The sequence below is a fragment of the Rhinolophus sinicus genome, chromosome 15 (assembly GCF_057876585.1).
Source record: "Rhinolophus sinicus isolate RSI-liver-muscle chromosome 15, RSI-T2T, whole genome shotgun sequence".
NCBI lineage: Eukaryota > Metazoa > Chordata > Mammalia > Chiroptera > Rhinolophidae > Rhinolophus > Rhinolophus sinicus.
The window spans coordinates 34898092-34912690 of NC_142515.1; the positions used below are offsets into that span (position 1 = coordinate 34898092).

The window sequence follows — 14599 nt, forward strand, 5'->3', positions numbered from 1 at the left end:
GGGGGAAAAAAACCACAAGACTTGATTTTTCTTTTTTTATTTTTAAGAAAATTAGATTCTGTGCTTTGGGAAATCTACATATGCTTTGGGAAGAAGCATATATTTTTTTTCCCAAAGGAGATACCAGAATGTCTACCATTCCATTTTTATCCTCTCTTTTACTCCAAAACTCCATAGACCCCTGGTACCAGAAAGACAAAATACCAAAAATCAAACTGTTTTATTTTTTCTTTAAGTATTTGAGTAGTTTTAAAAAGATTTTAAAAAGTGAATTGACTATTCCATCTCAGGATATTCAGAGCACTAATAAGAAGATAATGGGGACTTTTTGAATGCAGAAGCTTTTCTAGTTAATTTGCCCGTGGCACTTGCTGAAAACAGGGTATAATATGTATTTAAGTGAATAATGCACAAATTTCATATATCTATATTTGTAAAGCGTAACTTATTTTATATCTGAGTACACTGTATGTTTATAACCACTAAATATTGCTCAAGAGTCCATGCTTGAAATATCAGCCAAATTGGAATTAGAGGAATCCCAAGAAGCCTCTTTGTCCTTAATCACTGGGATTAATCCGCTTCAAAGGAGAGACTAGCCCCATAAGGTGTGTAGGTCTTAGTCATGAGCCATTGCCTCCTTTTCTGTATTTGCAAATTCGGATCTCTCTCATATTTTTAATAACATCTCAAGTTTGGCATATCGAAAATAAGACTATAATCATGGGACTCAAAACATTTACATGCTTTTAAAAGACAATCATGTTTATAACCTACGTTTTCTTGTTTGCAATTCACAGACTATACCGAACATTTAAGGACAGCAAATATTTGTATATGTTGATGGAAGCTTGCCTAGGTGGAGAGCTCTGGACCATTCTCAGGGATAGGTAGGAGTTTTAAGACATTTCTATCATGTCTCTAAAAACGTAGTTGACTATGATGGGCTGTAAAAAGAGTCAATTTTTAAAAAGTATAAAAATTACATTTACATTTTACATATGCTTGTATTTCAAACTGTAAAGCAATACAGGGCACAACCCACTATACACATGTGATTTACTGTAAATATGAAAGTCACCCTGTTTCAGATTTGTAACTAATGATATAGGCTTAGTCCACCATAAAAATGATACCTAGTGAGGTATATACACAGATCTTAGTTTACCTTAATTCTGATGAATCAAACAACTATATACCTAGAATTCAATTAATTGCTATAACATGAGCAGAGAGTTATTTTGTAGTTGCAATCTGGATTAATTATCAGTTTAATTGCTCCATTTGTTTTCCCAGATGGGCACTCTGCCTTTCCTAACACTGAGAATATTTTTTTCCGAAGTAACTTGTTTCCTCTACCTTTACATTATTCTTTGGTTTCAAAATTAGCAAAAGTTTCCAGGCTTCCCTTTCAGGCTTTGGCTGGTCTTAACAAAAAATGAATCCACTTATAATCCACTTATTCATGTAAACAATTTAATTTAGATTTACTTCTTTTTGTACTTTCAGGGAAAGTAAAGTTGGTCTAGTTAGTGCCGATTTGTTCCTTTTAATTACACAAAATTAATTTCTATACAATATCTCGGGAGATCATTACCAACCCTAAATATTTACTTAAAAAAAAAAAAAAAGACCATACTTTTCTTTTCCTGTGAATGATCTTTTGATAATTTCCTACTAATGATCTAATAACATCCAAAAGTCATCCTTCGTTGAGCATTCAACTTTGGAATCTTTCCTTTTGTCTTTGTTATAGTCTTACCCCTAGCATTCTTCATTGGGTAACTTCTTTCTGAAACTACTATTCACAGCCATGATGTTCCCAGAAAGCCATGCTATTTTTTGATAACTTGTTACTTTGTAGATATCCCAGACTAGAACAAATGGTTCTTTATAAGCTATTGATTTAAAGTCTCATTCCTAATTGTGTTCTTATGGTACCTTCTTATCTTTGTAAACACTGTCCTTGCAGGACTTTTATTCCCATTGCCTTATTTGTACATGCCAAATGGGTTTCTTTTTACCTTATTGTGCCCTATTACACTGATATTTTGTTTCATGTCTTAAGTTTAAGGTAAATAAGCATACAAGGAAAAGCATCATATTGGCATGAGGGGATAGGGTTAACATCTGTACTAAGCTATGATATTATAGTGTATTATTTACATTGTTGTTAGTTAATATTTGAATACAAATTATATGCCAGGTATTGTGATAGAGGCTGGGGATACGATGATAAACAAAACAGATATGTTATCACTTCTCAAAACTTACAGGCAATATGTTGCACAAAGTTAATATTCTAATTTGTGAGTTCCTGTCTGGTTTATCCTAATGTGGCTCTACTATATTATTTTTGACCTAATCTTTCAACCCATTGATTTATTTGAAATCTCTTCTTTACTTTGTTCTAATTAGACTAGGAGAAAATTTACAGTTGGAAGTAAACAAGAAAGCAATAAGCCACATAAGGAGAGGAACAGCTATTTTAAACTTCTATTAAACATCTTTAACCAGACAACAACAAACAATGATAAAAGTTGATCTAAAGTCCACTCATGAGGCATCAATCTTACATAGGCATCAAACTTCAACTTATTTTTTGAAAGTGAACATTATTTCCTGTTTCTCCGTATTTAACTTGAGTTTACATTTTGTTGGCTCCCAAATGCTAGCCAAGTCTTCTGAGTGAGATTTATTTTGGTTTGTCAGGGCAGCTAGAAGTTGCTATTATGAAAGCAGCTTATCTTGGGGGAAAATGATGGAGACAAAATATCAACGGATGATCCTTTTTCTACCTCCACCAGGCTACTTTTTGATCCTTTCCATTTTCCTCCCTTTTATCATCCCTGGGTTTGGGGTACACAGTTGCTGGATTCCCCCAATATATGAAATACTCCAAAAGGGGCATGATCTGGAAACTGGCAGCTACCTAATCCTTCCTAAAGATTCAGAAGGGCAGAAGTGTCAACATTAAAAGCAATGGAACTATTATATATAAAATCACCTCAGAATCACTATCTTCTGCCAACTTTCTTTCTTATATATGAATGTAGCCTTAATGCTTTTATTCTGAGACTTTTATTTTTGTACTTAAGAAATTGCTGGGGGAAAGCATAGTTTTGGATATCCAGGCTCCAATTAATATTGTCATTGACTGGCTTTCTCACTGTTTACATTGCTGCTGAAAATCCTAAAGGTTAATTGTTAGAAAGAAACAAAAAAAAGTCAAAAGGAAAGTATGGTATTAGTTACAGTGTATATCGAAATATCCATAGTCAAAACAAACCATATTGTTCAATTCGTTCAATTTTCTTTTTGTGTCCGAGGAAAGAAGCAGTAAGGGAAAAGCTATTCTAGAAGCATAAAGAAAATGTATTTGGGTTAATTTAAAGAGAGGCTTGTGTGACCTTATTCTTTACGAAACAGAACACAGAGCAGTTTTTATTTGTTGTCAAGAAGTAAGAATTAAAATGATACCATATATACAAACAGGGTTTGAAGAGTAGTAAATATTTTCTTATTTTTGAGATATGAACTACAGCAATGAAATATTGTTAGAATTTTTAACCTGTTTATTCTTTGTTAGCTATTATGATTTATTTTCTAGTTTGTAACTTTGTTTTCCACAAATTTTGTTCCATTATTTGGAATAGTTTGGTACAAACTATTTCTTCCATAATATTTAAATAATTGGCAACCCCTGCAACTTCTTTAAAAATGTAAACGGTTACTATGATAAAAAATATTGTATATGTATTTACATTAGTATATATAAAATATATGACATTAGCATTTATGTATTATATGTTCATATTAGTATTTAATACCTATTCTAATGTAATGAAATTTAACATTTCAACTCTTTACTTAATTAGAATTATTTAATGTGTATGTTAATTTTTCCTCTGAATGTCTTAAATAACTTCTTCAGAAACCATAATTTTCAAATCCTGCACATCTCGCTTTTGATTGTGTCTCCTCCTGGATGTGTTTTATGGGCTAGCTAGTAACTTTCTATGTTCATTTTCCTTGATTCCAGCAATTTTGTGGATGGTCATTATTATTTTTTCCTAATTTTTTTTCAATTATGCTTCACATGAAATATTATATTAGTTTCAGGTGTACAACATAGGGGTTAGACATTTACACAACTTACAAAGTGATCACCCCAATATGTCGAGTACCCAACTGACACAATACATAGTTATTATATTATTGACTATATTGCCTATCATGTACTTACATCCATGTGACTATTTTTATAATTGACAATTTGTACTTCTTAATCCTTTCACCCTTTTCACCCAGTCCCCTTACCCCCCCTCTCACCTGGTAACCATCAATTTGTTCTCTGTATCTATGAATCTATTTCTGTTTCGTGTTTTCATTTATTTTGTTCTTTAGAATCCAAATGTAAGTGATATCATATGGTCTTTCTTAGTCTGGCTTATTTCACTGAGAATAATACCCTCTAGGTCCCTCCGTGTTGTAAAAATGGTAAGATTTAATTCTTTTTTATGGCCAAGTAATATTCCATTGTATATATGTACCATATCTTCTTTGTCCAATCGTCTAGTGATGGACACTTAGGTTGCTTCCATATCTTGGCTGTTGTAAATAGTGCTGCAGGAAATAGAGATGATTATTACTTTTTGAATTAGTGTTTTGGATTTCTTCAGATAAATAACCAGAATTGGGGTTGCTGGGTCATATGGTAGATATATTTTTAATTTTTTGAGGAACCTCCATACTGTTTTCCATAGTGGCTGCACTAATTTGCAATCCCAACAACACACAAGGATTGCATTTTCTCCACATCCTCTTCAACGCTTGTTGTTTCTTGATTTATTGATGAAAGCTATTCTGACAGGTGTGAGGTGATATCTCATTGTGGTTTTAATATGCATTTCTCTGATGATTAGTGACATTGAGCATCTTTATATATGTCTATTGGCAATCTGTATGTGTTCTCTTTGGAGAAATGTCTGTTTCGGTCCTCTACCCATTCTTTAATAGGGTGTGTGTGTGTGTGTGTATGTGTGTGTGAGTGTGTGTGTGTACTTGTATAAGTTCTTCATATATTTTGGATATTAACCCTTTATCAGATGTATCATTGGAGAATATCTTCTCCCATTCAGTAGGTTGTCTTTTCATTTTGTTGATGGTTTCCTTCACTGTGAAAATCTTTTTAGTTGATGTATTTCCATTTCTTTATTTTTTCTTGTTTCCCTTGCCTGTGGAGGCATATCCAAAAAAATGTTGCTAAGAGTAATGTCAAAGAATTTATTGCCTATGTTTTCTTCAAGAGTTGTATGATTTTGGGTCTTACATTTAACTTTTTAATCTATTTTGTGTTTATTCTTGTATATGGTGTAGGAAAGTGGTCTAGTTTCATTATTTTGCAAATATATGTCCAAATTTCCCAACATCATTTATTGAAGAGACTGTCTTTGTCTTGACCCCATTGCATATTTTTGCCTCCTTTGTCATAGAGCAATGGACCACATAGGTGTGTATTTGTTTCTGGGCACTTTATTCTGTTCCATTAATCTATATGTTTGTTTTTATTCCAGTAGCATGCTGTTTTGGTTACTATGGCCTTTTAGTTTGAAATTAGGGAGTGTGATACCTCCAAATTTGTTCTTCTTTCTCAAGATTGCTTTGGCTATTCAAGATCTTTTTGTGGCTCCATATACATTTTAGGATGATTTGTTATAGTTCTATGAAAAATGCCATTCATATTTTGATAGGGATTGCATTGAATATAGAGATTGCTTTGAGTAGTATGGACATTTTAACAATGTTAATTCTTCCTATCCATGAACTCGGTACAGCCTTCCATTTATTTGTATCTTCTTTCTTCAGTTTCTTTCTTCAATGTCTTATAGTTTTCAGAGTACAGATCTTTTATCTCCTTGGTAAATTTATTCCTAGATATTTTATTATATTTGATGCAATTGTAAATGGGATATTTTCTTACTTTCTCTTTTTAATAGTTTGTTATTGATATATAAAAATGCAATAAACTTCTCAATATTTACTTTATACCCTACTACTTTACTGAATTTGTCTATTGGTTTCAATGTTATTTTGGTGAAAACCTTTGGGTTGTCTGTATAAATTGTCTATTGATAGGTATGTAGTTATTGCCATTTTATTGTTTTCTGGTTGTTTTTGTGGTTCTTCTCTGTACCTTCCTTATTGTCTTGCTCTCTTCTCTTGTATGTCCATGGCTTTCTATAGTGTTAGGTTTGGATTCCTTTTTCTGTATTTCTTGTATGTCTCTTATAGATTTTTGGTTTGTGGTTACCATGTGCTTCATATATACCAAGCTATGTTTTTTTATTTTGTTTTGTTTTGTTTTGTTTTTTAAAGATGTTATTGGGGAAGGGGAACAGGACTTTATTGGGGAACAATGTGTACTTCCAGGCCTATTTTCCAAGTCAACTTGTTGTCCTTTCAATCTCAGTTGTGGAGGGTGCTGTTCAGTTTCAAGTTGTTGTTCTTTCAGCTTTAGTTGTGAAGGGCACAGCTCAGCTCCAGGTCCAGTTGCCGTTGCTAGTTGCAGTCGCCAACCTTGTGGTTGAGAGGAAGCGCTCCAACTAACTGAGCCATGTGGGAGCTCAGCTCAAGGTGCTGTGTTCAATTTTAGTTGCGGGGGCGCTGCCCACCATCCCTTGCGGGAGTCGAGGAATTGAACTGGCAACCTTGTGGTTGAGAGCCCATGCTCCAACCAGCTGAGCCATCCGGGAGGCAGCTCAAGCTCAAGGTGTTGTGTTCAACCTTAGTTTCAGGGGGCAGAGCCCACCATCCCTTGCGGGACTCGAGGAGTTGAACCGGCAACCTTGTGGTTGAGAGCCCACTGGCCCATATGGGACTCGAACTGGCAGCCTTCGGAGTTAAGAGCATGGAGCTCTAACCGCCTGAGCCACCGGGCCGGCCGCTCACCCCGCCCCAGCTATGTTGATAGCAGTCCATTTTAAGTTTATGGTTGCTTAAGTTCAAATATATTCTAAAATAGTACCATTTTTAGTCACCCAATCCAAGTTGATGTTTTTGACATTATTTTTTACTTCTTTTGTGTGTGTTTGTGTATCCCTTAATTTATTGTTGCAATTATACATAATTTTCCTACTTTTATCTTTTAACCTTTGTACTGTTTTTATAGTTGGTTGATCCACTGCTTTTACTGGTTAGCTTTATCGATGAGATTTTCTTTTTTTTCCTATATTTTCTTATTCATATTTTAGCTTTTTTTCTTTTCTCCTTAAAAGATGTTCCTTTAACATTTCTTGTGATACTGGTTTAGTGATGATTAACTTTTACTTTTTTTCTTGTCTGGGAAACTCTTTATTTCTTTTTAATTCTAAAGGACAGCTTTGATGGGTAGGGTAATCTTGGTTGTAGGTCCTTGCTTTTCATCACTTTGAGTATTTTGTCCTACTCCCTTCTGGCCTGCAACGTTTCTGTGGAGAAATCAGCTGACTGTCATATGGGAGCCCCCTTATACATAACTGTTTTGGTGGTGGTGTTTGTTTGTTTTTCACTTTTAATATTTTTTTCTTTCTCTTTAACCTTTGCCATTTTAATTATGATGCGTCTTGATGTGGGCCTGTTTATGTTCCTCTTATTTGGGACTCTCTCTGCTTCTTGGACTTGTATGTCTATTTCCTTAGTCAGGTTAGGGAACTTTTCAGTCATTATTACTTCAAGGAGGTTTTCAATCCCTTGCCCTCTCTTTCTTCTACTTCTGGTATCCCAGTGATGCAGATGTTATTATGCTTGGTCCCAGGAGTCCATTGAATTATCCTCATTTTTATTTTATTTTTTTCCTTTTGCTATTCTGATTAGGTGTTTTCTGCCTTGTCTTCATTTAATCTGTTATTGATTCCCTCTAACATATTATTTCGTTCAGTTATTGTTTTCTTCATTTCTGACTGGTTCTATTGTATAGTTTCTATCACTCTGTTGAAGTTCTCCCTGAGTTCATCTATTCTTCCCCTTAAGTTCATTGAACATCCTTATCACCAGAATCTTGAACTCTGTATCTGGTAGATTGCTTGTCTCAATTTTGTTTAGTTCTTTTTGTGGAGTTTTATCCTGTTCTTTCATTTATCCTGTTCTTTGTCTCCTCATATTGGCTGACTCCCTGTGTTTGTTTCTATGTATAAGTTAGTTGTGCTGTGTCTCCCATTCTTGGCACAGTGGCTTTATGTAGTAGGTATCAAGTAAGTCCGAGCGTCATGGTCTCTCTATTCACCTGAACTGAGTGTCACTTGTGTGGGTTGTGTATGCCTTTCTATTGTAGTTGAGCCTGTGTTACTCTTGGTACATCAGTCGGTGGGACTGACCCTTAGGCTGACTGGCTGTGAGGGCTGGCCATGACTATAGTGGACAAACTGTTTCGTGGGGGCTGACTCAACAGAGCATGAGTTGCTTTAATGGGGCTCTGGTGCCAGCCAACTACACCTTTTGGGTCTGTCATTTGTGGAGCTGGCTAGGTGGGGATCTAGTGCGGGCCAAGGTCATCTGTCATTTTTGTCTGACTTGGGGCCAACCGAGTGGGACTACAAAATGATCTGTGGTTGGTTGCCAATTGTGCTACACTTGGAGGCACTTGGGAAGGGTTATACTGTAAGAGACTGACTATACTAGTGTGAGGCTTGGGACCCTTTTGTGGGTACCACGATGTGAGCTGAGGCCAGCTGCTGCTTCTGCTAGGTTTGTGGCCACTTAGTTGAAGCTATGTTTCAGGCCTACATGAGCCACGGTGTATGCCAGGCTAGGGACCCATGATGAGAGTTGCAATGCATGTTGAGACGGGTCACAGCTACTGCCAGGCTTGGGGCTGCTTAGTAAGAGGTACATGGCACATCAAGGCAAAAAGCTGCTTGTTTGGGGTTTGTGGACATTTGAGAAGTTTTAGCAAAGTCCACAGTGTGAGCTGAGGCAGGCCTGTGGAAAAGCCTCTGGAAGATGCTCGGTCCTGGCATGTAAGTTGGGTTGGGTCTCAGGGAGTCACCAGAGTGGGCAAGCAGTCATTGCCAGGTTAATGGAGAGCTCAGAATTTAAACTCCCTGTGCCTATTAACTGGGTTTAGGGAGCAATGGCTCCTGCCAATGCTTCTGTTCCCAGAGAAAGCTGCCCCTCCAGCCCTGAAGTCAGTCAATTCAGTTTCTTCCCATATGCCCCTGGTGCTCTTCGAGCTGCCACTTCTGCACTGGGTACCAGAATGAGTGAGTCTATGAGTGAAAGAATCTGTGTGTGGTCCCTCAAGAGGAATATCTGGGACTCAAGCAGCCCTTCATAATACTCACAGGCAATTCCCTGCTTGTTTTCACAGACAGATGTATAGGGACTCCTCTTCCCAGCACTGGTGCCCAGTATGGGGAGCCAGATGTGGGGCAGTGAACCCTCACTCCTATGGGGGATCCTCTGCAGCCAAGATATCTTTCCCAATTCTTAATTGCAAGACGTGGGTGTGGGAATAGCCCATTTGGCATCTCCATCCTTCCTACAAGTCTCATTGTTGCTGCTCCTTTATATCCTTAGTTATAGGACTTCTGTTCAGCTTATCTTTTGGTAGTTCTCAATGATGGTTTTTCTATATGATTTTAATTTTTATGTGATCATGGGTAGAGGAGAGCACAGCATTTACCTACTTTGCCATCTTTACCAGAAGTCCTTCAGTGGGTGATTGTTTAAATTCCATATTAGATAATCTAATAAAAGATAAAATTATTTCAAGAAAATGAACCCATTTTCATAACAATTTAGCCTTCCAGTTGAACTTTACAATTGAAAAGAAACCTGCACAGGTTGTAAGACACTTTATGTTTATACATTCATTAATGATTATTGTTAATAGTCAATGAAAAGATGGAACTGATCTTTTGGTAAGAGATAGTTTGCTACATTCTGCCATTTCAGGACTCAGTTATGACAAGTGGATTAAGCATTGTGATTAAATTTTAATTTGAGTCTATCAATAAGTATACATAATTCTTTCCTTTAATTCTTTCAGTCAAATTGCTGTTATATACTGCCACCTAGCTAAAACAACTACTCATTCCCCAAAAAAGGCATAAGGCCCTATCCCTTACTTGTTTAAAATAAAATAACACAACTGTCAGGGCATAATTTATTATTTTGAAGAGCTACATGGGGCAGTGATTTATTTCTTTAAGCAACTTTTTAACTGTTGATAAAACAAGCTTTCATTTATATTTTAGATCAAATTTACATTGTCATTTACAATTCTGATAGTAATTTTTCATTTTGAGTCATCCTAATGCTATGCATTGTGTTGCTTTCTAAAAGAGTATTTTAAAATCCTGAAATTACCTACATCAAATGTTTCATAATGAAACTGTGTTGCTGGTATACATTTTATGTTCCTAATTAGTAGTGATTTGTCACATAACACAGAAACAGATTTGAGACAAGCTTTCTGTTTAATTTTTTTAATCATTTACAAATATATTTATATAGATCTGTTGAAGGAAAGGAAACCAGCTTTCTATAACCCTTCAAATTCCCAAATGGCTCAGAACCAGAAAAACCTTGGAACAAATAAACAGGGCTGTCAAGAACTGAAGACCCAAAGATATATGATTTGTGGTTTGTTCACTTCCTGGTGGAAAAAGGAGGGTTTTTTGTTGGCAGGCAATAAAAGGACAATTTTTGCCCATGCATTTGTAAGAAGCATGGAGAAAGTAAAAGAAACAGAGATTAGCAGAAGACTGCAGAGATGACTCGCAGAGGTTAGTCTTGGGAGTGAGAAGTAGCAAATACTTCAATAACAGTGATTATTAGTATTGTAAATTCCCTTCTCCCCACTGCCATTCCCAAAAACTTCAGATCTGTCCTATATCTGTCATTTTTCCTGAATTAAGACACAGTAGCTAAAGAAGACGTTTTTGATGCTCAATTATAATGGCTACTATTTATTAAGTACCAGTTGTGTTCCAGGTACTCATCTAAATACATGCATCAGTTCTTGTATGCTCATGACCACCCAATGAGAACGTTTCTAATTAACATAATTTTGCACAGAAGACCCAGAGAGATATAGTTAGTTGCACAGTAAATGGAACCCAGATTTGAGCCAAGGACTCTTGCTTCAGAGTCCATATTCCTAATCTATAGCCTCCTTTGATGAATTTGAGTTGTATTAAGAATTTTTTCATCTTGCTGCTAATGATCAGTTTATTCAGAATATACGTATGGATACCATTCAGCAGAGATTTCATGAGAAATTGACCTCTCACATAAATGTTTATTAACAAAGCAGTTGTTCCATTAACAACTGAATATTGAGGGAAATGGAGATGTATTGCCCAAAGTCACAAGTGCAGAAATTATCTTTTCTAGTAATAATTAAGAGTTTGTAAGCTTTCAAAAAGACCCACCCAAATTATAATTAGACAGTCCTGATACAAGGAAGTAATTGATTTCCTTATAAAAAATAAGACATGCAATGTGAAATAAGGCAAGGCTGTATTCCATGTACTGTTTGGTTTTGCTTGGGCTTTGCTTCTGCTTTGCAATGCCCTCCATGGAGGAGGACTGAAGTCATACTACATTCAGGTAGTTAAAATTCTATGTTAAGGATATATTTTTTATTATAATAGATGTTTATATTTTAGATCTATATAGATCTATAATGATTTATTACAGATACTTACTATTTAAGGCAAATAATCTCTCCCATTGAAAGAAATATACTGCTCTCAATAGACAAACATAATTAAGGGCAAAGAAGAAAGGACCTTAAAGGTACTCTACTCTAATCCTAATCCCTTCCCTACTACATAATACTATATAGCCTGAGCTCTGCAAAGTTAGTTCCATGTCGGAAGATAATTGTAGCATAAAGGGTATCCTTCATTTCCTAATACAGACGCAAGTCTTCTCAAAGCAACTTTTTCTTGTCCTTATAATTTACAGTTGTTCCATTGAAATATTGTTTAAGAGAGATACTAGAATCTTAGTCATTACAGCTAAGAGTCTTATATCTAGAAGAAGAGATCTCATCATGCCTTAAATTGTATAAAAGAAAGGTATTTTTGGGGAGAAGAACTAATTATTTCAGTGACAACTCAGGGGGCATTAGTAGTTGAAATGAAGGCTATACCTTTCTGGAAGACACTATCTATTTCTTTAAAAAAGTGACCTGAAAGGTCGCTGATTTAGCCTAGGATTTACTTATTAATTTTGTAAAATAGCAGCCATATTCCACTTCTCAGTTTGTCTGATTTTACTCCTCAGTATTGAAAAAGAAGCAAATGTCACCGAATGCAAACTGATTATCAGTCGTTCTCATGAAAGCAAATTCTGGGGCCACCCTTTGTTGTATCCTACCTAAAACCACCTGAATGCTTTTCTCATGTTACATCTTAGCCACCTAAAAAGCTTATGATCACACTATCATTCTTAGATTATTATGAAATGATTAAATTGTATTTACTAATGGGGAAAAAGAGGAAAAAAAAGTAGTTTATTTTTTAAGGATTTCCATGAAAAAAAAATTTTGTTTGTTTTTTAAGTATAAAGGGTCTGGCCTAGAACCAAGCAGTTAACCTTGGATGCTACGGTTTTTTTCTTTTATTATTATTTCATTAAACAGATACACGAGAGAGCCAGACAGATAGAGACACAAAGAGAGAGAGCTTTCCTGTTAAACATCGTAATTAAGTTTACTAATAAACTTTCCCATCCAATTATCTTTTTCCTTCTAATTATCTTTGAGCTTCATCTTTTCTTTCTAATAAGAAGGCAGCGGTGTAGGAAATGCATTTTGTTTGTCTTGCTGACAGACGTTTCAAAAACAGAATACTTTGATTTTGATATAATTGTAGCATCACAGCTTATTTCCAAAGTGGCCCTTTGAAACATTAACTTTTAATCACATTCACATGAACCATATCTATATTATTTATAAAGATTCAACAACAGGCCCTCTAAGAATAAATATGACTAAACCCATAAACTCGCCTTTAAAAAACACCCCTCTATAGACAAGCTCCAAAATAGGATTCATCTCTCTTCTGCCCACCGCTGTATATATGCCTTTGTAGATTGTAGTGAGCTGTTTAGAGGAAGTCACCAAGTACACAAAACACGGTGTGTCATTGAACTCTTCAGTGTTTTCAGGAAGTTAGGTTGAACTATCTTATTCATAAGGGCAAAGAATTCCTTGACTTAATCCTCAAATGCTTTTGAAAACCCAGTGCAATGGGGTTTTCATATGACATTTGTCCAGTAGGATATTGGTGTCTGGGGTCAAATTTTGGTACAGAAATATAGTGAAAGAAGAAATAAAACCTTATTTGAGAAGCTATCTTCTTATATATTTTTTATTCCATGTTTTGTATCTCAGAGGTTCATTTGAAGATTCTACAACCAGATTTTACACAGCATGTGTGGTAGAAGCTTTTGCCTATCTGCATTCCAAAGGAATCATTTACAGGGACCTCAAGCCAGAAAATCTCATCCTAGATCACCGAGGTTATGCCAAACTGGTCAGTGTGTTTCACACATGATTTCTGCCCTATGGGTTTATGAAACTGTGTTTATATGCTAACATTAAAATCTTATGTTCCTTTTTACATATTATAACTTTTCCTAAAAGCAGGTTTTAGTGTTACTATTTTCAACTAACTATTCTTTCAAGTTATGCAAAAGTTATGAGAAATTAAATTGGCTAGGTATGAATTAATAATATCCTGGCAAAACATACTTCAGTGCACTCATGCTTTCTGGCATGCGTTCGTAAGTCCTAGAAGAGCTTCGTAGTTCTTTTTCTAGCTGGTTTCCTGCCATACAAAGGGAATGGGTATTTACATTATGGGAAACCATAAATCATTTTAATATTTTATATTTGAGAATAATGCAAATGGAGAAAAATGGGCTTTGCAGGTAACGTTATCCAGATCATGTTAGTAGTAGTAGTAGTAGTAGTAGTAGTAGTAGTAGTAATTTTTAAAATTTGTTCAAGGGCTCTAAAGATTCACTGTAGAACGTTCTCTTGTGTTAAAATGCAGACCTTTTGTGGGCTTTGAATCTGTCAGTGCCTGACTCAATTTTTAAATATTTAGAATATTTATTCAGCATGTGGTTTTTCAAAGAAATCAAATAAATGGCGATTCATTATTTATATTCTCCACCAAATTGTTTTAGAAAAATAGATTTTCTGCATTTGAGCCTCCTTCTTCAAAAGGTTTCTATAAAAACAAAGGAAACATTTCCATTTTCTCTGTGTTTATCAGAAGCAGAGTTATTGGTCCCATAATTTGTTACTTAGCTCCTTCAGCAGTAAAGTGGCTTCTCAATTAATACTAAAAGAATTGTCAACTTTCTTAAATCTAGCAGAAATCATATATATTCTGAAAAATATGTCAAGTTGGTCCAACTGGTCTTTTGTAACTTTTGAGCCAAGGAGAGATTATTTTATATGTCCCAACCTTCATTGGCCTAAAAGAAGGAAAAATGGAGTGTTTCCAGAAAGAAAGGTTTGCCTTTATTTTTTAATGATGTGAATTTCATCCTCTGCTTAGGTTTCAACTTTTCCCATTATAACCAAGTTTGATCAGGG

At 35.3% G+C, this 14599-nt stretch overlaps 1 protein-coding gene across 5 annotated transcripts in view; it reads left to right on the forward strand.

Moving 5' to 3' along the window:
* The window catches only part of PRKG1 (protein kinase cGMP-dependent 1), a 1140935-nt gene that overhangs the window by 1115901 nt on the left and 10435 nt on the right, over positions 1–14599 (forward strand). For 4 of the 5 annotated variants that reach the window (XM_019738600.3, XM_019738591.3, XM_074339437.2 and 1 more), the window contains 2 exons: positions 801–890; positions 13385–13526. In XM_019738600.3, the coding sequence (XP_019594159.1) occupies positions 801–890; positions 13385–13526 (232 nt within the window). The remainder of the gene's footprint in view (positions 1–800; positions 891–13384; positions 13527–14599) is intronic. The other variant, XM_019738608.3, reaches the window with a different exon arrangement.